The sequence below is a fragment of the Emys orbicularis genome, chromosome 3, assembly GCF_028017835.1.
Source record: "Emys orbicularis isolate rEmyOrb1 chromosome 3, rEmyOrb1.hap1, whole genome shotgun sequence".
NCBI lineage: Eukaryota > Metazoa > Chordata > Testudines > Emydidae > Emys > Emys orbicularis.
Window position 1 is genome coordinate 87097714 of NC_088685.1, and position 21074 is coordinate 87118787.

Below are 21074 nucleotides of genomic sequence, written 5' to 3' on the forward strand. Positions count from 1 at the left end.
CATCTGCAAACTTTACCAGTTATGATTTTGTGTCTAATTAGGTCAAGAACCAATTCCTGCAGGACCCCACTAGAAATACACCCATTTGATGATTCCCCATTTACATTTTGAGATCTGTCAGATAGGCAGCTTTTAATCCATTTAAGGTGTGCCATGTTAGTTTTCCCCATACTAATCATCAGCAGTATTACAAGTTTGCATTAGGTATATCCATAATGACTTACCCACTACTTGCAAAGAAGTAGCATCGTTACAGAGCTGGGACATCTACAGCTTCAGTGAGCTTTCATTTAAACAGATGCTTCAAAAGCAAATAGGATTGATTTTTACAGCTCCATATATGCTTTGAGTGAACTACTAAAATAGCTAAGTCTTTCTAAAGTGCCTGGTTTTACACGTATCACATCTTTATATGGCTGAACTATTTGCTTTCTAGGCTTGACGTCTTTACATATAAAGTTTTTACCCATGTACAGCATTGCACAACTGGTTAGGGGCATCCTCAGAAGGTGGGGAGGGTGATGGGGAGAGGGAAGGGGTTGCCGTGTCATCAGGCACTGGTAAGGATAAGATTTAGTCATGGAGGTCACAGATTCTGTGACTTTCAGAGACCTCCGTGACATTTTCTTCAGCTTCAGCCCCAGCCCCAAGATGGCAGGACTGGCGTGATCAGCCACTCGGGGTGGGGGCCTGGGAACTCTCAACCACTGCAGGCGGCAGGGGCCCTGGAGCTCTGAGTGGGCACAGGCAGTGGGGACTTGGAGATGCTGGCCCCAGGGCTCCGAGCCACCAGCCCCAGGGCTCTGAGCCATCCTGGGCAGAGGGGGCCCCAGGGCTCCGAGCCACAGGAGGGGCACTGGAGCTGTCAGATGCCGGTATCAGCTGCCACCGTGGCTGGCAGGGGCTGGAGCTGTCATCCCCCCATCCTCCCCACCTCCCGCAGTCAGCCCCCCTGTTATTTTTAGTAAAAGTCACAGACAGGTCACGAGCTTCCGTGAATTTCTGTTTGTTGCCTGTGATTTTTACTAAAAATAACCATGGCAAAATCTTATCCTTAGGCATTGGCCACAGCAAGACCCAGGATAACACACTTGGGGCTCAATTCTACAATGCCTCTGAGCACATCATTCCTAATGATTAAAGTGGGAGTTCTGCTTGCTGGATCAGGCCCATAATGAATCAGTTAACCTAATAATGAAAATCCTGTCTCCCCATTTTTAGCTTTCTTAGAGTTAATCTGAGACAGGATGTTTCTAAAGCCTTTGATGGCAGTGCGCACGCGCACACTGTCTTCTTTGTATCAAAACCTTGAATAATAGCTTCCTTCTCTAGAGGTATTAGTTTCATGCAGTAGAGTGAAAAGATCACGTACAGAATCCATCCCACAGGAGGTCTACAGTCTTATAAAAACAGTGTGTTAGCATAAAACTGGATCATGAAACTTCAGGCTGAAGAACAAAGCCTTGTGCCAACATCAGCTAGTGATAAAATATATACACAATCAAGGTCTCTTGTGTAATATGTCTATTTGCCATATTCAAGCTTACATACAGAAAAAGGTGCATGGATTAAAGTTCCCCTGGCATTAAGAGTTTTTATATACTTAAATAAAAGTTTTTGATATGTGTTGTGTAAGAGAAAAAAAATTAATAACCAAAGGTGGTTTACATATGTGTGTGTCTTGATTTGTTTGAGAGCGAACTTCATCTAACTCCCTCCTATTACTCCTTGTTCTCCAGACAGCCAACTCCTTCAAGGTTCTGCATTGCCTCAAGCCTCCTTCTGCCTGGAGAGGGCAGGATGTGACTGCTTCCAGAGCCAATTAATACAGCTCTGAGCATCACCCACAGCCAGAGGGGCTTGCTTGACAGCCCTTAAGAGGCACTTGCTGCCCCAGACTGCCATGCACTCTAAGTGAACTGATTTTGTTAAAAAAAGTAACACTTTCTGAAAATGGAAGCATAAATCAAATTGAAAAAATAATTTGTGGTTTAATTCTAATTAGAAGCGCTGCAGGCTACAACATGGCAACTGAAATGGAAAGAGATTGTATCTTGGTCAATATACACAGCAAAATGGTGGGTCTGTACATGCACAATAATTGCTGAAAGTTTACAAATGATGAAAGTTCCACTTCCACTCTCTTTTTGTTAACGGCAGTGCTTATTTTCTGCCCCTCCTTCATTTCTCAGTACCTCCAGAAAACAACATGTACTGAAATGCATCTGCATACACACAGACTACTGCAGTCATCAAATCTGAGACTTTCAACATCCAAAGCCTCTTCCATATGAGAAAGAAAGTAGTGTGTTGACACAAAGTAAATTCCACTGACTTAATGACACCAGAATTTCATCCATATTCACTGAAACCAATCACTAGGAGACATGATCAACACACTAAGCTGGTGTATCACACATATGTTGAAATTCAAGTCCAGTCTCTCTAAATTTTTCAGTTTTTTCCACCAGTCAAGCACTTAACATAAAGAGCATGCTGGAAGTCAGAGATGCTTAAAATCAAATAGTCTATATTTCAATGACAAACTTAAGAGTTTTGACAGCCTCCAAGAAAGCCTATCCAAAACAAAGAAGACAGCTGTTAATGAATAAAAATCCAGGGTTTGTGTTTATGCCTCTGGGTCAGAAAGCATGTATTCCGTGTACAGTTGCCAGATTTTTAATTTTATTTTGTAGTCTTTGAGTTTGGAGAGCACTGCAGCTAATTTATTATTATTTACACAGTGCCACAAATGTACTTCACTGAATATGAAGAGCTTGAAAATAAAACCATCACAATTAAAAACCCTGAGATTCAACTGGGATGCTAGGAAAGCTCAAATGTGACAATATGGAAACTTCTGCAGACTTCTGAAATTGAAGACCTTTCTAAGTATATCCAGCTGTCTCTGGAAGCCAATGGTTTGTTGTTTTTTAAATAAAAAAAACAAGTTTTAATTGTATTATTTAAATTATAATAAGCTTTTGGTTTAAAATGAAATCTGAATTTAATACAAAATATAATTAAAGCCTAAACTTATTATGATCTCTTAAAATGTTTAAATAAAAAATAAATATGCTGAACCCACGAGCCTCTATCAAAAATTTTGAATTAAAGGCAGCTTGTTTATATAAAGAAAGGATCAGGGGAAAACATCTAACTTTTGAGGTTATAAATATGGAACAAAAGATCTTGTATTATATTAAGGGTTTCATCCTGTGAGGACCCAATAGCTGTGCTACTGAGAACATAGTGACTTGGCTTCTTACTCCAGGAAACACAATCATGTATCTCATCAGGATCATCCACATACATGGTCTCATTCTATTTTACAGATTTCACCCTCTCTGAGCTCTGATAGGCTCAGTTCTCAAATTATGAATATTGAGGACTCTAGCTGCCATCGAAACAATGGTTATATCAACCAATGAGAATGCACCTTTCTTTAGAAAATAACGGAAGTTATCTGTTAGCAGAATAAAAACAATCTCCCCCATTAAAAAGATATGTTTTCATGAGATTTGTAACTCTGCCTCAAGAAATCCCAACAATCAGGGTGGACTGATTAAATTCAATAATTTAAATTGAAGTTTTCCACCTAGTAATTTAAATTCACCCTGCTGGAAGCTTGTTGGGGTTTCCAGAGGCAGAGTTACCAAACTCATGAAAACATATATAGTTAATGAGAGAGATTGTTTGAACATAAAGGTACAGGGATGGTGAGTTAGGTTTTCTTTGCTATTGTTGAGGGGCTGGTATTTCAGCAGCATAAGTTTGAAAAATAAACTATAATTAATGTTTCAGTGGACTTTTAAACAGGAACGGAAGGGAAAAATAAGCAATGACCAAGGTTTTCAAAAAGTGCTTAAAGCAGGAGTAAAACTAAATTAGGTTAGCTATTCCAAAGCTCCGCATGTCTTTGTCTACATGTAGGGATCAGCACCAAAGCAGCTACACAGATGGCTAGCCATTGTTTGCCAAATCTGGGCTGTATCTGTGCAGAAGCAAGACCAATCTGCAACCTTGATTGTTGATTTGTTTATTTTTGTAATGAAGTTCTTTGGTAGGGAATATATATGTGATAGATTCATCTGTCTAACCAACATTTGATAGAAAAACATTGGAGATTTCCTTAGGTGGACTTCATTGTGCTATTCAAACCATACTGCACACCAAATACTGTTAATCAACAAATAGTTAAGTAACCAGGTAATTTGAATTTTGCATAAAAATCAGGAACTCTACTAATGAATAACATATATAGTGCTTGATTTAAAGCCCACTAAAATCAGTGAGAGTCTGTCCACTGACTTCTACGGGCTTTGGATCAGGCTTTCAGTGTACAGAACGTTAAGGATACTTGAAAACAAATTTTAAAATACTAATTGTACGTGAATAACAGTATTTAACACCTGTAGGGAGCTTTAGGTCTTCAAAGCAATGTACAAATGTTATGGGACAAATCCTCTCCTCAGCAAACCCTGACTAACTGGGTGGTATGCAATGGAAGCCCCCAAGAGTCAGGACCGAACCCTCCCCCTTAGCTCGCAGAATTGTGTTAGCCCACGCAGCTGCTACTCATATGCCCCTTCGCAGTGGTGGAATGGTTAGTAGATACATGTAGTTGTGGATCCATGAGCACACGCCTAAATTTCTTGCAGTCAATATGGAAGCAACCTCCATGAAGTCGTGCCCTGTGGCATACAGAAAATGCTGTCCCTCTGTGCAGGCTCCCTGCAGCCTTGCCCTCCTCCCCGACAAAAAATGTAACTGCACGGCAGTGTTGCCAACCTCAAGCATTAAAAAAAAAAAACAACACCTCACAAGTCACACCCTCTCCCAAATCATGAGATTTTGGGAGGGAGGGGGGGGAAGCCAAAACATTTTGCGTGCTTTTAATTTGCCTTCTGTTTTTGAACCTTAAGAGTGTATTTTAGTCATATGTTCAAGCTTTTCTCCATAGCCATGAGGTCTAGAAACTTACTTATAAAAAATGAAATAAATACAGGATCTTTGGTTTCAATAAAAACACCAAACATAGTAAGACTCATGATAAAAATCAGAAGCGTTGACAATATTGACACTGGCACTGCTCCATTAAGGGTCTGCACACTGGAAGAGGGGACAGTATGTCTCTCTAACTGTATAAGCCCCACGATACCTTTGTGAGATAGGTAAGTAAATATTATCTACATTACAGATGGGGAAACCGAGATTGAGTGATTTACTCAGACACTTAGATGCCATGGTGATGAGCACAGTATAAAAACCTAGAAAAATCAGATAAAGAGAGGCTCACAATGCATCACAATTTGAACCCCATGAGTCCCTGCTGTCTCTCAGAACCATACTCAGTTCACTTGATCAGCACATACCAAGCTGAGCCTCAACTTTTCTTAAGCTCATTGCTATTTTGAATAGGTAAAAGTTAGCTAATAAAGAAATCAATGGGGAACCTAACTTGGCGGGATGAAACCTGTGCCATCTCGCTCTAAATATCTCAAAACTAACATACTTTCCTCTTTTGTTTTTTAATAAAAGAATGGAATAGCATTCCTTAGGCAAGAGCAGAAAGCTCAGTCTTTCAAAATAAAGAAATTAGCCGTGCCAGACAATGATAAACTCTTCAGAGATTATAAGGCCAGGAGGGACCACTGTGATCAACTTCTCTGACCTCCTGTGTAACACAGGCCACAGGACTTCCTCATATAAATTCCTGTTTGGACTAGAACCTATCTTTTAGAAAAACAATGGGTTTTTTTTAAGTTTCTTCAGTGTGCTGACAAATAGTTACAGGTGGGTTAAAGTTAATAGTTTTGGGGGTTTTTTTCCAAGTATGAGATTTTTTACAAGGAAGGAACTCAAGCTTGCTCCAAAGCATGCAATTTGGTATAGATATAAACAATACAACTCCATGTCAGTAACATCCTCTTTAACTAAAGGCAATTACCAATGTTTTATTGTTAATTATACAAGACATAGCACCCAAAATTCCCAAGGACTTCAGAATGAATAAAACCTGGATAATCAGGTCATAACATCTAATTAAAATGAAGAGCATAAACTCTGGCAGCATCCAATCAAAACTTAACTGTTTCTTGTTTAATTTTCCGCAAAGATGTAGGAGAAAGGAGGAGGATGACATTGCTATTAAAGATGAAACAAAGTTTACTTGCTTTGAAAAATGTAAGAGACACAAGGAAATGATGAGGGAAAGGTCAAAAGTTACAACACACTATCACTTAGATTAACAAATTTTATTGTGTTCACTATCAGTTTATTCATTCATTACCCATTACTTTCTATGCTGTATTGTACATCTCAGAGGTACATCTCATAGCTTCATCAACTCCTTAGGGGGCAGCCAGGATGTCAAACTGGTTCTTAGAATATGTCTTCGCTAGAGCTGGAAATGTAATTTCCAGCTCAGGTAGACATATCTGCACTAGCTGTGATAAGGCTAGCATGCTAAAAATAGCGTACCCATGGCTGTACAGGCAGCATGACAAGCTAACCACCACAAGTATGTATCTAGGATGGGATTTTATGTGGGATGACTAACCTGTATTGCCACCCATGCAGCCACAGCTATACTGCTATTTTTAGCATGTTAACATGATCAGACCTAATGTGGGTATATCTACCTTGCTCCAGTGTAGACATACACTTACTTTTCTTAGGCTTATGTAACCGTGCCTTTGTGGGTCACAACTGAGAATACCAAATTCAGGACAAACTGCTGAGAAATAGGGCAGATGCATCCAGCAACAAAAATAAACGTCTGTTTCACCACACTGGCTAACAAGAAGTCATAAAAGCAGTTTCCTTAGGCATTCCAGTCCTTGTACCACCACCAAAAACACTAGACTTAAAGATGAGTGGTTCTTTAAACCAGTTTAATCAAACAAAGGGTTCTTCTGATCCCAAAGGGTCAGCCATACACCCAGGTCAATATACAACTCGGATCTTGCCCAAAAATCACACTGTTGCCAATCCTTTAGAATCTAAAATCTAAAGGTTTATTCATAAAAAGAAAGAAACGTGAGAGTTAAAATTGGTTAAAGGAATCAAATACATACAGTAATTACAAAGTTTTTGGTTCAGGCTTGTAGCAGTGATGGAATAAATTGCTGGTTTAAGTTAAGTCTCTGGTTGCTTCCAAATCATTAGAATGACCTCAGTCTCTTGGTTAGAATGTTCCCATTAGTATAAATCCATAGTCCAGAGGTTTGAGCAGGAAAGAGGCAAAATGGAGGTGTTTCCATGGCCTTTTATAGCTTTTGCCATGTGGAGGGAAACCCATTGTTTCAAACAAAGCCCGCAACACAGCTAGTGGAAAATCACAGGTGATAAGATAGTGCTTGGAGTTACATAGGTGAGTCACATGTCCATGCATGACTCCACTTAGACATAGTAGGAAATCATTACCGATACCCCAGACAGAACATTCACAGGACAGTCCATTCTGTCTGGGGTATCCAAGCAATAGTTGACCAACCAGCCAAAGAATCCATTTGTGACTAACCAGCCATCCATTGTTCCAAAGACATCAACAAAAGCAGTATTTTTCCTGCCTTGTCTATCCTCTCTTTCCTCCATCTTGTGTCTATTTGTTACAAACAGGAGACATGAATACCCTTTACACATCAAGACTGAAAGTAAAATTAATCCTTTCCTTTTAATCAAAGAGAGGTTGTTCTGTAAAAGAGAGACTGATATTTTGCCTCCAAAAGGAGAGAGACTTAAAAATTTTAATTGTTTGTTTTGCATAATCACTCAATTTTAGTTTCTTTCTTGTGTTTAATCAATAATCTTTCAAGTTTAAAATCAATGCTTACAAGTGTTTGCCAAAAAATCAAGTAAACTAAGGGCTCTGTTTAAAAAAAAAACCACAGACCTCTTTGTATCACTGTTTTTATGTTAGAAAGTGAAAGAGTCTAACATCTAACTCTTTCGACCCTTGTAATTAATACAACAGACCCCCAAGTGCTGAAGAAAATGGTGTCAGTGATGTTCTTCCCACTGAAGTGTTAAACTGAAGTCATGACCATTTGTGTTTGTGATGTTTCACTCCATATTTTTATGAAAATATGATTATGATATGAATATGACATAACTGAGATGTACTTTATGCAAGCTGGGTCTTGTAAGATATCATTGGAAAGGTTATAATTTACTGAATGTGATTATCCAATTTGTATTTGCCTGTATCATTTCTGTATCTGAAGTTAGGAATATTGGAATATTGACTATATATCTGTATTTCAACTATGCTACTTTGGGTGACGCCCACTGCTAACACTTCAGGTACAACAATGGAAAAGCCAGACAGGGCGGATGGCCCATCAGCGAGGACAATGGACTGTGAAAAGGCTTGGCCTTCCTGTGGACACTCCATACTGCTACTGGCTCATGGATGTCGTGATACTACAGAGTCAGGTGGTCTTGTCACCAGATACAAGAAGTCCCAGGTAATGTTTAGTAACTTTCCACTGGAAGGGGAGGGGGGGTGTCAAATTTGGGAAACAAAGGATTCCCGCTTTATGTGAATATTATTTAAGGGTGGGGAGGAAGGCAAACAGGACTCCTCCTCTCCATGGCCTATCCAAGAAGAAAGACTGCTAAAGACACCTGAGGAGAAGGAAGGGGGGGAGTCCAGACTGAGACAGGAGTCCAGTCTGAAAATAAATATAACTGGAACTCTAAACCAAAGACATTTTGCAACCTGCCTAAAATAACATTTAGGGTAAGAAAGTACATTTTGTAACCTGTTTCTTAAGTATATTGAGCTTAGGTGGCATACTTTGTTTTATTTGCTCAGTAATCTGCTTTGTTCTGTCTGTTATCTCTTATAGTCACTTAAAATCCACCTTTGGATTTAATTTTATTTTAATAAACTTAATTCTTGTTTATAATATAACCCAGTTTATGCAATTTCTAACTGGGGGGGGGGGCAAGAAGTGTGCACACCTCTCTTCACATTGAGGGAGGGGGCGAATTTCATGAAACCTTTGTACCTCTTAAAGGGAGTGAGCATCAGAGTGTTGGAGCAAGCCGCTAAGGTTGAATCTTTCCAGAGCGGATCTGTGTCTCTCTGTGCAGCTGGGTGTGGCCCTGCCTGTGCGCTTGGCTGGGAGAGGCTTGTGAGCCTAACCCATCAAGGCCAGGAAAAGGGGACCCAGGTTGGCAGAACAGGCTGACTCAGTGGCATCCCAGCACATCAGGTGACACCCCAAAGGGCCTCAAACCTGTCACAATGGTCATTAAAGACACCATAGCACTTTTCACAACAGTATGGATTTTAACTCAGTGTCCTAGCCAAATTCCAATTTGGGTAATTATATTCTGACTTTACCTAGACTGTGCCTCTACTTTTAAATGGTTAAGGTATATTTCTTCACTTCCTCTCCTAGGTCACGTCTACACTAAATAGTTAGGTCTACCCTGCTAAGCTGACCTAACCCCTGGGGTTGCCAGCACTAGTCTGACAGAAGGAGAACCCTTCTGGTCTCTGTAGCTAGTGGCTACACTGAAGCACAGCAGCAGCATTTCTAGTGAAGACATAGCCCCAAATAGTCGTGTAACAATTCTGTGAATTGTTGGACTTTGATATCTGATACCCATAAGGTAGTTGGAATAAACTCTGTGTCTGACTTGTGTTTGTTTGGGGATCGTTCCAGACTAAAAAAAAAAAAAAAAAAAAAAAGCTATACAACTGTAAACTCTTAAGATCATCCTTTGCAACTCTCAAATCGCAACAGCTTTCACATTACAATGTATGGAACTGGGAGAAAACAATAATAAATCAGTATAAAAAGTTAGGGCCCAATCCTAAAGTGTTTCAGATATTACAGTATTGAGTGTAGTATAAATGGCTAGACAGACAGATTAGGCTGACTTCAAGAGGATCAAGATTCCTATGAGAGTGTTAGCACTGGCTTAAACAGAAGGAGGAGCAGCCCAATAATACGTAATAAATAATAATAATACCACCCAGCTCTTGTATAGTGCTTTTCTATCAGTAGATCCAAAGTGTTTTACAAAGGAGGTCAGTATCATTATCCCCATTTTAGAGACAGGGAAACTGAAGCACAGAAAGCTGTGACTTGTACAACTAATATCAGATTTAAAAAACTGAAAGCAATTTAAAACCAATATACACATAAATCAACTATGAAAAATTTTAACATCAAAAAACTTATGTTTAGCAGATTTATAGAATAGCTAAAAAGGATGCCTACCCATACACTCTAGACACCCTGGACAAAAATTCTATAAAAAAACAAATCCAAAGGCTGGGAACATCTTTTTAAACAGAAACTTTTAGTTGTGTAATACAATTAAAAAGAATGAGAAAAGTCATTTTAAACTTAGCCTGGCACATCATTGCTTTTAATTGATGAACTGTTAACCTATGAATTAGCTGTTTCCATATAATTTTGAAGAGATCATTTCACAATTTTATATTGTAATCAAAAATGCACATTTGAGTTCAGATTTTTTTTTAAAATGAGATTGTCTCTGTTATTAATTTATAGACATGAATGACTTCCTACTAGTAGCTCCATAAGCAAAACTGAGCAATCTAACAGACAACAGCAAAAAACAACTTTCTACTACCAAAAAAAGCACAGTTTAAATGTAATGACCTTCTAAAAATAAACCAAAAATTGTGCTTTGTTTGTTTTAAGCAAGGATACTGTACAGCTCAAAACATTATCTACAGGCATCTTTAATTCTAGCCAAAATGCAGATGGACCCATCCAACAAAATCTAATTCTTAGTTCTATTATCATATTGATCTCCTCCCCTTCATTAACATAGCAAGGGTAATTTTTAGCTACTTATCGGATTTAAAATCTTGTATCCCAAAACTGGAGCTAAGAGGGTGACTAATGTATGGGTATGTATGTCTTGCCAAAAGTCACTGAAGAGCAAAGGTGTTTACAGTATATATAAAAATAAAGTCTGTGTTTTTTGTTTTTTAATCTGTACCATATGTTAATTTGTCATTGTTTGGCAATGTTTTTAAACATATTTAGGAACTTTATTTTAATCAACACAAATAGTTTTGTGTGGAAAAATGCAGTGATGGGGTTCCAGACTCTTCGTCATACCATAGCACATCACACCACTCCTCCTATTCTTTGGATGACAATTATAGTCTCTAAATGCCAAGTTCAGGAAGATATTACAGCAACAGCTGGCCCCTTGGCAGACTCCATGAGCAATTGCATTGGTAACTCTGAAGTTTGGTAGACTGTTAGATCTGCAACATGGTTAAGTTTCTAAAGGGCAGCCTTCCTTTCAGTTGGTATTATCCATACATGCATCTTACATGCTGGGGAATGTACTTACACTTGTACTCTTTTATGGTTAGGCTTGGCAGAATTTAGTTTTAATTTTTGTATCATTTTGATGTATATCATCAAAGTTAAGTTTTTTTATTTTTATCTATTTAAATTTCCACATTTGCAGGATATTATGGGAGGTCAGACAATAATTAGTTAATAACAGTAGGCATTAAGATTCAAAAAGTTAAAGCTTTATAACTGTTAAAACACAAACTATCAAAATGCACAAAATAAATATTCTTGACTCAAACTCTAATAAGTTTTCAAGCAGCATTTTTCTTCTTTAGCCTATCTGTACATTTCAATTAGCATAGATGGAAATATTTTTTCAATGGTTTGCGTATGTACAGTGAAATCAATATTTACCGATAAAAATCTAATCCTTCCAAATTTATTTAGGGTATAAACTTTCACGCTGTCTTTAGTGTCATTCTCCCCAATCTTACTGTTGTGCCATTGATCACCAAAAGTGTGCAATCACGCAATCTATTTCCTGGAATTGAAAGTATAGGAGTCATGGATGGATGGATGGATCTTAGACCTTCTCATCTTCTTTTGGAATTTTTGTTCATTTGTTTCTAGGTAAAATCCCAGACAAATGCCCTGTGAGTTTGTTCACAAACAGAACTACATTATTATCAAGCACAAAAATATGAAGATAACTGTTTGTGAACATGACCCTTAAAAGTACTGATCATGTAAATTATTCTGCAGTGTTTCTGCCTAGGGCAACGAAAATGATGAGGGGGCTGAGGCACATGACTTATGAGGAGACACTGAGGGAACTGGACTTATTTAGTTTTCAGAAGAGAAGAGTGAGGGGGGATTTGGTAGCAGCCTTCAATTACACTGCTCTACAGCCAAAATGCTTCTGAAATAAATGTAGTCAAACTTTACTAATTCTGGGTCACTGAGAATGAAAATGATGCTTAAAATTGTTGATTGGCTCTAGTTTTCAAGATATGCTATTGGGTCAGTATATACGACCCTTGACTTGGGAATGGCGGAGGATAAGTGAGTTATAAAGGGAAGGGATCTCAATTTAAACCAGAAATGACTAAAATACATCTTTGACTGGATCTATGAATAAATCTATGACTGGGTTTGGACAGTACTTGCTTTTTAGGCAAAACAATGAATGATGCAATCTGAAGCTGGTATTGCGTCATACGTGATATGAATTGCATCATGTTATTCCTAGAAGTCATGGATGATGCAATCATAACGAAGCTTACATCACTCTGCTGAACAAATTGCCCTATATCAGCTCTAGAAATCATACAGTGTCATGCTCTCTTACTTGTCAGTGTTTGATTTTGCAAAGGGACACATTTCTGTTTAGCCAAAGTGAGCAGAGATGCCTCGTACTTGTGTGAACAGTGCAGATAACTTCTGCTATGTTTGTGGTGAAGTGACTTTTGCATCACAAAAGCGCAGTATAACCACTATGGTTACGAAAGCCTATCACCTTTATTTTGGCTGCAAAATTGGAGATCAGGACAAGAGGTGTGGGCCCCACACATACGCTGCAACAAATCTTCGCCAGTGGTTGAACAGGAAAAGGAAATCTATGGCTTTTGCAGTGCCAATGATTTGGAGAGAGACAACAGATCATACCAGCAATTGTTACTTCTGCATGGTGCCTCCAGTTGGGAAAGGTGTGTCAAAGAAGAAAAAGTGGACTGTGCATTATCCAAACATTCCATCAGCTATACGCCCAATACCCCACGGAGAAGGACTGCCGGTTTCTGATGCACCAGAATCATTCTCACTTGAGTCAGACGAGGAAGAGGATGAAACTTCTGGTCCTGAACCATCAATGTCACAGGACCCACATTTTCTCCCATCCTCCTCCTCTGAACCACACCTCATAACACAAGGTGAACTGAATGACCTTGTCAGGGATTTGGAACTACCCAAGAGTAAGGCAGAGCTGTTGGGCTCCAGACTACAGCAGTGGAATCTCCTGGCAGGTGATGTTAAGGTTTCCATGTACCGTGACCGTCAAAAGGATCTTGTCCCATTCTTCTTCATGGAAGGTGATCTTGTAGCCTGCAACAACATCGATGGTGTGATGGCAGCTCTCAACATCGTTCACGAACCAAATGAGTGGAGACTGTTCATTGGTTCATCGAAGACGAGTCTTAAAGCTGTTTTACTGCATAATGGCAATGTTTTGCCATCAATTCCAGTTGGTCATGCAGTCCATATGAAGGAAACCTATGAAAACATGAAACAACTTTTGAGGTGCATAAACTATGACCAACATCAGTGGCAGCTTTGTGGCGATTTGAAGGTTGTTGCTCTCTTGCTTGGTCTGCAGACTGGATACACAAAGTACTGCTGTTTTCTCTGCAAATGGGATAGTCGTGCAAGAGATTCCCACTACATCAAGAAAGATTGGCCACTCCGACAGTCATTGGAGCCGGGGAGGAAAAGTGTTCAGCATCCACCACTTGTTGAATCAAGGAAGATTTTGTTACCACCCTTACACATCAAGCTGGGTCTGACGAAGAACTTTGTCAAGGCCATTGACAAAACACAAGCAGCTTTCAAGTACCTCCGTGGAAAATTTCCAAGGTTAAGTGAAGCTAAGATAAAGGAAGGTGTCTTTTTGTTGGTCCTCAGATTCGTGAACTTCTTCGAGATGATGCATTTGACCATGCACTGCGTGGCAAGGAAAAGACGGCATGGAAAGCCTTCCAGTTAGTGGCAATAAATTTTCTCGGAAACAACAAGGCAGACAACTACAGGTTGTTGGTGGAAAACCTCCTCAAGGCATACAAAAGCCTTGGTTGCAACATGTCACTAAAGATACATTTTTTGCACTCTCATCTAGATTTTTTTCCACCGAACTGCGGAGCAGTGAGCGACGAGCACGGCGAGCGATTTCACCAGGACATTGCAACAATGAAGAAACGCTATCAGGGCAAATGGAGCTCATCAATGCTTGCAGACTATTGCTGGACAGTGACAAGAGATGCTCCATTGAATGAATACAAGAGACAAGCCAAGAAGCGCCGAGTAGACACTGAATAGGACTAAACTATGTACAGAATATTTTTTTGCCTTTTGTTTCATAATACATTTTATTTATATAACCTTTTTGCTGATTTTTAAAGTGTTACATAAACAGGACAGGTGAAATATTATCATGTAAAGCAACCATAAACACATGAAAAGACCTAGTTTTACAATTTATGATTAAAACTCTACTATCTACACAATATACATAGACATAAAATGTAAAAACTTAAATATCTTAGAAACAGTAGCCAATCAGTTGTTTTAATTGTCATATTTGAATTCAGCACATCAAAATACATAATAAATAGCACATTTTATCTCTGAAGCGGACGACTTCTTAAAAATTGTAGACCAGTGTTACCTGAAGGGGGGTTCCAAAGAGGATGGAGCTAGGCTGTTCTCAGTGGTGGCAGATGACAGAATAAGGAGCAATGGTCTCAAGTTGCAGTGGGGGAGGTCTAGGTTGGATATTAGGAAACACTATTTCACTAAGAGGGTGGTGAAGCACTGGAATGGGTTACCTAGGGAGGTGGTGAAATCTCCATCCTTAGAGGTTTTTAAGGCCCAGCTTGACAAAGCCCTGGCTGGGATGATTTAGTTGGGACTGGTCCTGCTTTGAGCAGGGGATTGGACTAGATGACCTCCTGAGGTCTCTTCCAACACTAATCTTCTGTGATTCTATGTAAATTGTTTAATAGGCAGCAGAGTAGGCTATCCCCCAACACCTATGGAAAAATTCTATTCAGTAATCTTTTGCTGCACTGTTTGTAGATCATATATTGTAATCCACCCCAAAAGAAATATCTATACAGTACACTATACAGTTAAAGGTCTTAACCTTGCCAAGTATAAGAAGGGGGTTGTAGACATGCAGAGGACACATGGCATGTGGGCTGGTAAGATCCACAGTGAAATCCATCCATCCTGGTGGATCCTGGGAGATCTGTATAGAGATCCAGTTCCTCTGCACTGTTCCCTTGCCCTCCCCTCCCCTCCCCAGAGCACTATGGATGCTCATGAGCCTGGCTGCCAGTGCTGGTCTGGCTACTTTCTTTCTCCAAAGGAGCAGGTAGAAGCCATGAAGTATCAATTAAGAGATCTTTTCTTCTTTTAAAACAGTCTGAAAAGTTCTTAAATGAAATAAAATGTAACATGGTGAAAAATAAAAATGATTCACCTGTTGTTAGCTCTGCAGTCCAAGCCCTGGGAGCCCAAGTGAATTGACCTGGGCTCCGAGATGCAATGCTGTGGGTTTTTTATTGCCGTGTAGATATATAGTTTCCTGTGTTCCCTTTAAGATTCTGATGGGCCGTCAGTCCCCAGCCTTGCTACATAAGCCCTGTTCACCTGTGTATAGTGTAAGCCAGTGGTTTTCAAACTGCGGGTCACGACCCAGTACTGGGTCATGGAATGTAAGGCACTGGGTCGTGGCAGCTCTTGTCAACACCGCTGACCGGGCCATTAAAAGTCCCGTTGGCAGTGCTACTCGGCTAACGCAGGCTAGTTCCTACTTTATTTTTTCTTATTAAAATGACAAACGTTTCAGAACTATTTAACATCTGTCTAAGTACTACTTAATCAATAGGCAATGGTTACATGTGTCCCATTAAGGCCTAGTTTACATATAAATTTTGTACATGTAACTATAATATGTATAATTATTTCAGTTAGGGTTGTGATTTTTTAACCAAAATAGTTATACTGATACAAATCCCTAGACCTTGCCTTCACTAGGGACTAAAGATGTGTTCTTTATTTGAACTAGCTATCTGAAAGTTAACTAACTCAATGTAAAATCCTAGTGAATACAATGTAATTTGTAATTTCAACATGTGTTAGCAGATCAAGTTAAAGACTAAGCTCCCCTATAGTCTTTAACTCAACCTATTAACTCATGTAAAGACTACAAACTGCCTTGTCTTCACTAGGATTTTACATTCCTAGTGAAGACATAGCTTGTGTGTTATACCAATACAAAGATGCCTTATCCCAATAGTGCTTATTCCCCTGCCCATAAACTATGCCAGTATATGAGAAACAAGGTGAGTGAGGTAATATCTTTTATTGGATCAGCTTCACTTGGTGGAAGGGACAAGCTTTTGAAATTCACAGAGCTCTTTCTTAGGTCGCCAACATAGGACCAACACAGCTACAACACCACTGCAAAAATGCTTATAATGGAATATCTGTATCCACACTATGGGGATTGTACCATCCCAATTTTTCCAGCATAGATAAAGCAGTACAACTTGTGCGTATGTGGACGAGCCCTATGTGATTTTTTTGTTACTATTTTCCCTGACAGCCTCAGTCTTTACCATTCTCTCTCATTAGGTTAACTTGATTTCCTGAGAGTAGTCTCAGTAGAGGGAGTAGCATGATGAAGAGCACCCCAATAAATGAAGCATGCTGTACTTTAGGTAGATGATCATGAGGTCATTTCAGTGGATCAGTGACAGTGTGGACAAATACCACGAACATAACAGCACAAACAGTTCAAATAGTCCTCCCACTACTGTGCCACAATGCACCAGGGGCCTTTCAAAATCTTCCAGAAGACCCTACATCTGGGAGACATGCCAGAAATTGTTAGTGCTGAGAGCAGTGCAATTGTAATGGTTTAGAACAGCACTAGTGTTGATACATGGGGAAACTGCAAAATTTTAAAGTATGCATCCATATTCCTAGAGTGGACATATCAAACTATTTATGCTTAAACCAATTCTATTGTGCCAATTCAACTGGAAACAGTTCAGTTCCTTAATGCAGACATGGACCATGAACTTCAGTCACTTCACTTTCAAATGAACTTACAGCAACACAAAATAACAGCACTGTATCCCAAAGTGCTTGTGGTGTGAAGTGTCATCGCAACTCAACACCAACACATACAGTGTCAACCCCAAGTATTCAAAAGTCATGAGTCAGGCCTCCCAAAAATAATGAGACTGACTTTAAAATTATAAATCGGAGCTCTTTTTATTTGTCTACTAACTTTTGAGCCTTTAAGGGTACATTTAGGTTTTAAAGTTTTTACCTGCAACCACTAAGGCTAGAAATATACTTTCTTTTTGTGAAAAAAAAAAAAGAGAGAGAGAGAGAGAGAGAGAGAGAGAAAGCTATGGATCTCCTCTAATCAGGAGCTGGGGATTTAAGACAACAGGCCAAATATCACAACACTTGACAATAAAATTGCAAGCGCTGGCAACAATGCATACTGATGTAACATGATGCCAACATCACAACACATCAGAAAATCTCATAGTCACTAGTCAACATTATGTTGTGGCAAAATGTGCTGCTTTCACTTCCTTCCTTCCTGGATGTGGTGGGCAGAAGGGAAGAGGGATTTATCCAATTTCTCCATCCTCTTCCCTGGCCCGCTAGAGTATGAAGAAAAGATCCTGGTAGTTCTACACTTCCCTCAAAGGGTACCTCTGTCTATACAGCAAACAAACAAACAAAAACCCAAAGCAAGTCTCAGAGCCAAGGTGTAAAGATTCAAGCTCACTACAGTGTTAAAAGTCGCTGTGTAGACGCAGGCTCTGAAACCCATTCCACTCTCCAAACTTCAGAGCCTGGGCCGGAATGTCTGCATGTCTATTTTAATATCATAGCTACAGAGGTCAGATATGGAGCCAAACTTCCCCTCCAAAGCCCAAGAGGGTTTGGATTTGGCCCAAGGCTTGGAGGTTGTATCTCCAAAGCCCCGAATGTTGAGGGCTTGAAGATCCAGACCTGGTGTCCTGGCAGGCCCTAGCCTTCAGGCCCAGCTTGGGAAGGTCCCTCCCACACCTTGGCTGCAAGCAGATCAGCATGTTAGGACCATTTTGGTGGGACTATCACACATCCCCCACCAGCTCGGTGCCTGATCCTGTGCATGGCTCTGCCTGGGGTGGCCCGTACTGTTAGGGATAGGGTGACCATACATCCTGTTTTGGCCAGGATAGTCCCTTTTTTAAGCCCTGTCCCAGCCATCTCGACTTTTTTGACAAAAGTGGGCATTTGTCCCATTTGCTCTTGGCAACTTGATCACTTGGCAAGAGCAAACGGGACAAATGCCCACTTTTGTCAAAAAAGTGGGGTGTGGTACGGAGGAATGTGCCGGGGGGGTCCAACAGCGATGCCAGCCCCTTGTGGGGAAGGGGTGGCAGGGCTCATGTGGGGGCAAGCAGGGTTCCAACCAGTGACCCCAGCTTTGCACAGAGGACAGGCAGGGTTCCAGCGACCCCAGCCGGGGTGGGGGAGACTCCGACAAGCGGCTCTGGCCAGCCCCATGTGGTGTCCCGTTTTCCCTTTGGGAAATATGGTCACCCTACTTAGTGCCGCCACAGGGCTCAGCACCAGCAGAGAGACTGGGGAGGTGGAGAGTGTCCCCGCATCAGACCCCGCGGGTACCGACCACCCATGCAGGCAGAGCCATTTGCAGGCGCCGGCCTTAGACTAGTTGGATTTCATAGCCCTTCGGCATGGGGAGGGGTGTCATGTTGTGATATGGCGATGCCCGTGTCATGACAGTGCCCCCCTAGCCTAGGGTGACCAGATGTCCCGATTTTATAGGGACAGTCCCGATTTTTGGGTCTTTTTCTTATATAGGCTCCTATTACCCCCCACCCCCGTCCCGATTTTTCACACTTGCTGTCTGGTCACCCTACCCTAGCCGCCCCGCCCCTAGGCACCCGCCTCACAGGGCCCTACCTTCCTGCGGCTGCTGCCCAGGGTCTGCAGGGGGCAGCAGGCGGGCTCCGAGCTCCTTCTGCGGCTGCTTCTCAGGTAGGTCACCCGCCTCCTGCTGGCGGTCGCCGCCTCCGGCCGCCCCGCCCCCGGCGCCAGGTGCGCCTCCACTTCGTCCTTGCGGCTGCTGCGGGCCGGCCCTAGGCGCTGCTCTGTGCCCCGGGCGGGCAGCGCCCCGGCCGCAGCTGCTCCCGCCTTCTCCGCCGGGGCGCAGGAGCGCCTCAGCCCCAGCTGCAGGCAGAGGAAGACCGCGGCCGAGAGCAGGCAGAGGCGGAACGCGAAGCCCTTCCACAGCGGCTTCTCCTTAGGCATCATCCCCCGCTCACTGGGCGGGCGAGCCCCTGGGAGCGGGAGCCTGCTGCCGCCGGCACAGCCCGTGGGCTGGGCGCCCGGCTGGCGGAGAGTCCCATGCGAGAGTCGGGGCGCTGGGAAAGGCAGGCGGCCAAGCCGCTCATTGACAGGGGGGGGCGCTCCCCCGGGGCCGAGCCGGAGCCCCGCTGCAGCCAGCCAGCTCGGACGAGCTGTGCATATTTGCAAAGGGGGAGAGGCCGGCGCGGACACCAACCACACCCAGCCTGACGCTCGCCTGGGTGGGGTTTGCTCCCCGGGGTGGGGGTGTGACCTGGCTGAAGGGGAGCTCAGAGAGCCAGTCTCTGTGGTAAGAGCCTAGCCGCGTGCAGCGGTGCCTGCTCTGCTTGGTGTGCGCTTCTCCCGGGATAGCCCCGAAAACGTACTTCAGTCAACACCCAAATAGTTCGGTGCTCCCTTGTGACAGGAGCCAGCCCCCTCTCAGCTCGCCGAGAAGTGTATCCCCGGTAGGGTGACCAGATGTCCTGATTTAATAGGGACAGTCCCGATTTTGGGGTCTTTTTCTTATATAGGCTCCTATTACCCCCCGTCCCGATTTTTCACATTTGCTGTCTGGTCACCCTAATCCCGGGGCAGAGGAGCAGTGTGACTAGTTTCTCCCCCTCCCCATTATTTTGTCATTAGACCATCACTGTGGTTATCTTGTCAACAAACAGCAATTGTCCTTAATATTTTTGTCATATGTTTAAAGTGAAAGTAGAATATGTTTTGTCAGGGGCGTGTGGAAGAATGATTGTTTTGGTGGAGACTTGTACTAAACCAAGACGGTATTAAGCTGGGAAGAACACTTAAAGACTGTTTGTGTTGTCATTGATTTTTAAAATGCAAAATTCAAAGACGCATGATCCAGCCTCAGTCATTTCAGAGATGGCTGGCAAGCAGCCAACACTGTTAACTGCTGAAATGAAGGCGTGCTTACCAGAGATATGAACGTACACTTATTACCACCAAAGCTAGCTGAGCAAAACAATTGCTAGTGAAATTCAACAAAATCCCTTTTGTCTTGGGGAAAGGGCAAAGCCAATCTAGATAGGAAAGAATGGTATTGTGTAAACGAAGGGTAAAGAACAAATGAAAAATATGTACCTCTTGTATTAAGTCTGTCTCAGAAAGTAAAATTCTGAGGAAAAATTTTAATTGCCTCATTTCTATTCCATTTTACATACATTTGAGAATGGCTCGGTTGTATACACCTGTGGCTGAGATATAGCAGGGGGTTTCAACTTGGGGGAGATCCAAACAGCTGGCAGGAGGTTCAAGTTGTTTGCTAACCATATTGCTTAATGGGAGAGGGGTTAACAATTACTATTAGGGTGACCAGATGTCCCAATTTTATAGGGACAGTCCTGATTTTTGGGTCTTTTTCTTATATAGGCTCTTATTACCCCCACCCCCTGTCCTGATTTTTCACACTTGCTGTCTGGTCACCCTAATGACTATCCTAAGTGTAATGTGGGAGTAGCACAGAAATTTTAAATCTAAAGAGTCTTTGTTCTTTTTACTCATTATTAATGTGCCAGTTTTAACTCATGACAATTTGTTTTAAACTTCAGATGTTACCAAAAGAGAATTGCTCTAGAAGAGGCCTTC

At 41.6% G+C, this 21074-nt stretch overlaps 1 protein-coding gene across 1 annotated transcript in view; it reads right to left on the reverse strand.

The window, feature by feature from the left end:
• The window catches only part of METTL24 (methyltransferase like 24), an 84319-nt gene extending 64889 nt beyond the window's left edge, over positions 1-19430 (reverse strand). The window contains exon 1 of the mRNA XM_065402233.1: positions 19065-19430. Coding sequence (XP_065258305.1) covers positions 19065-19430 — 366 coding nt within the window. The remainder of the gene's footprint in view (positions 1-19064) is intronic.
• Positions 19431-21074: the final 1644 nt, after the last annotated feature.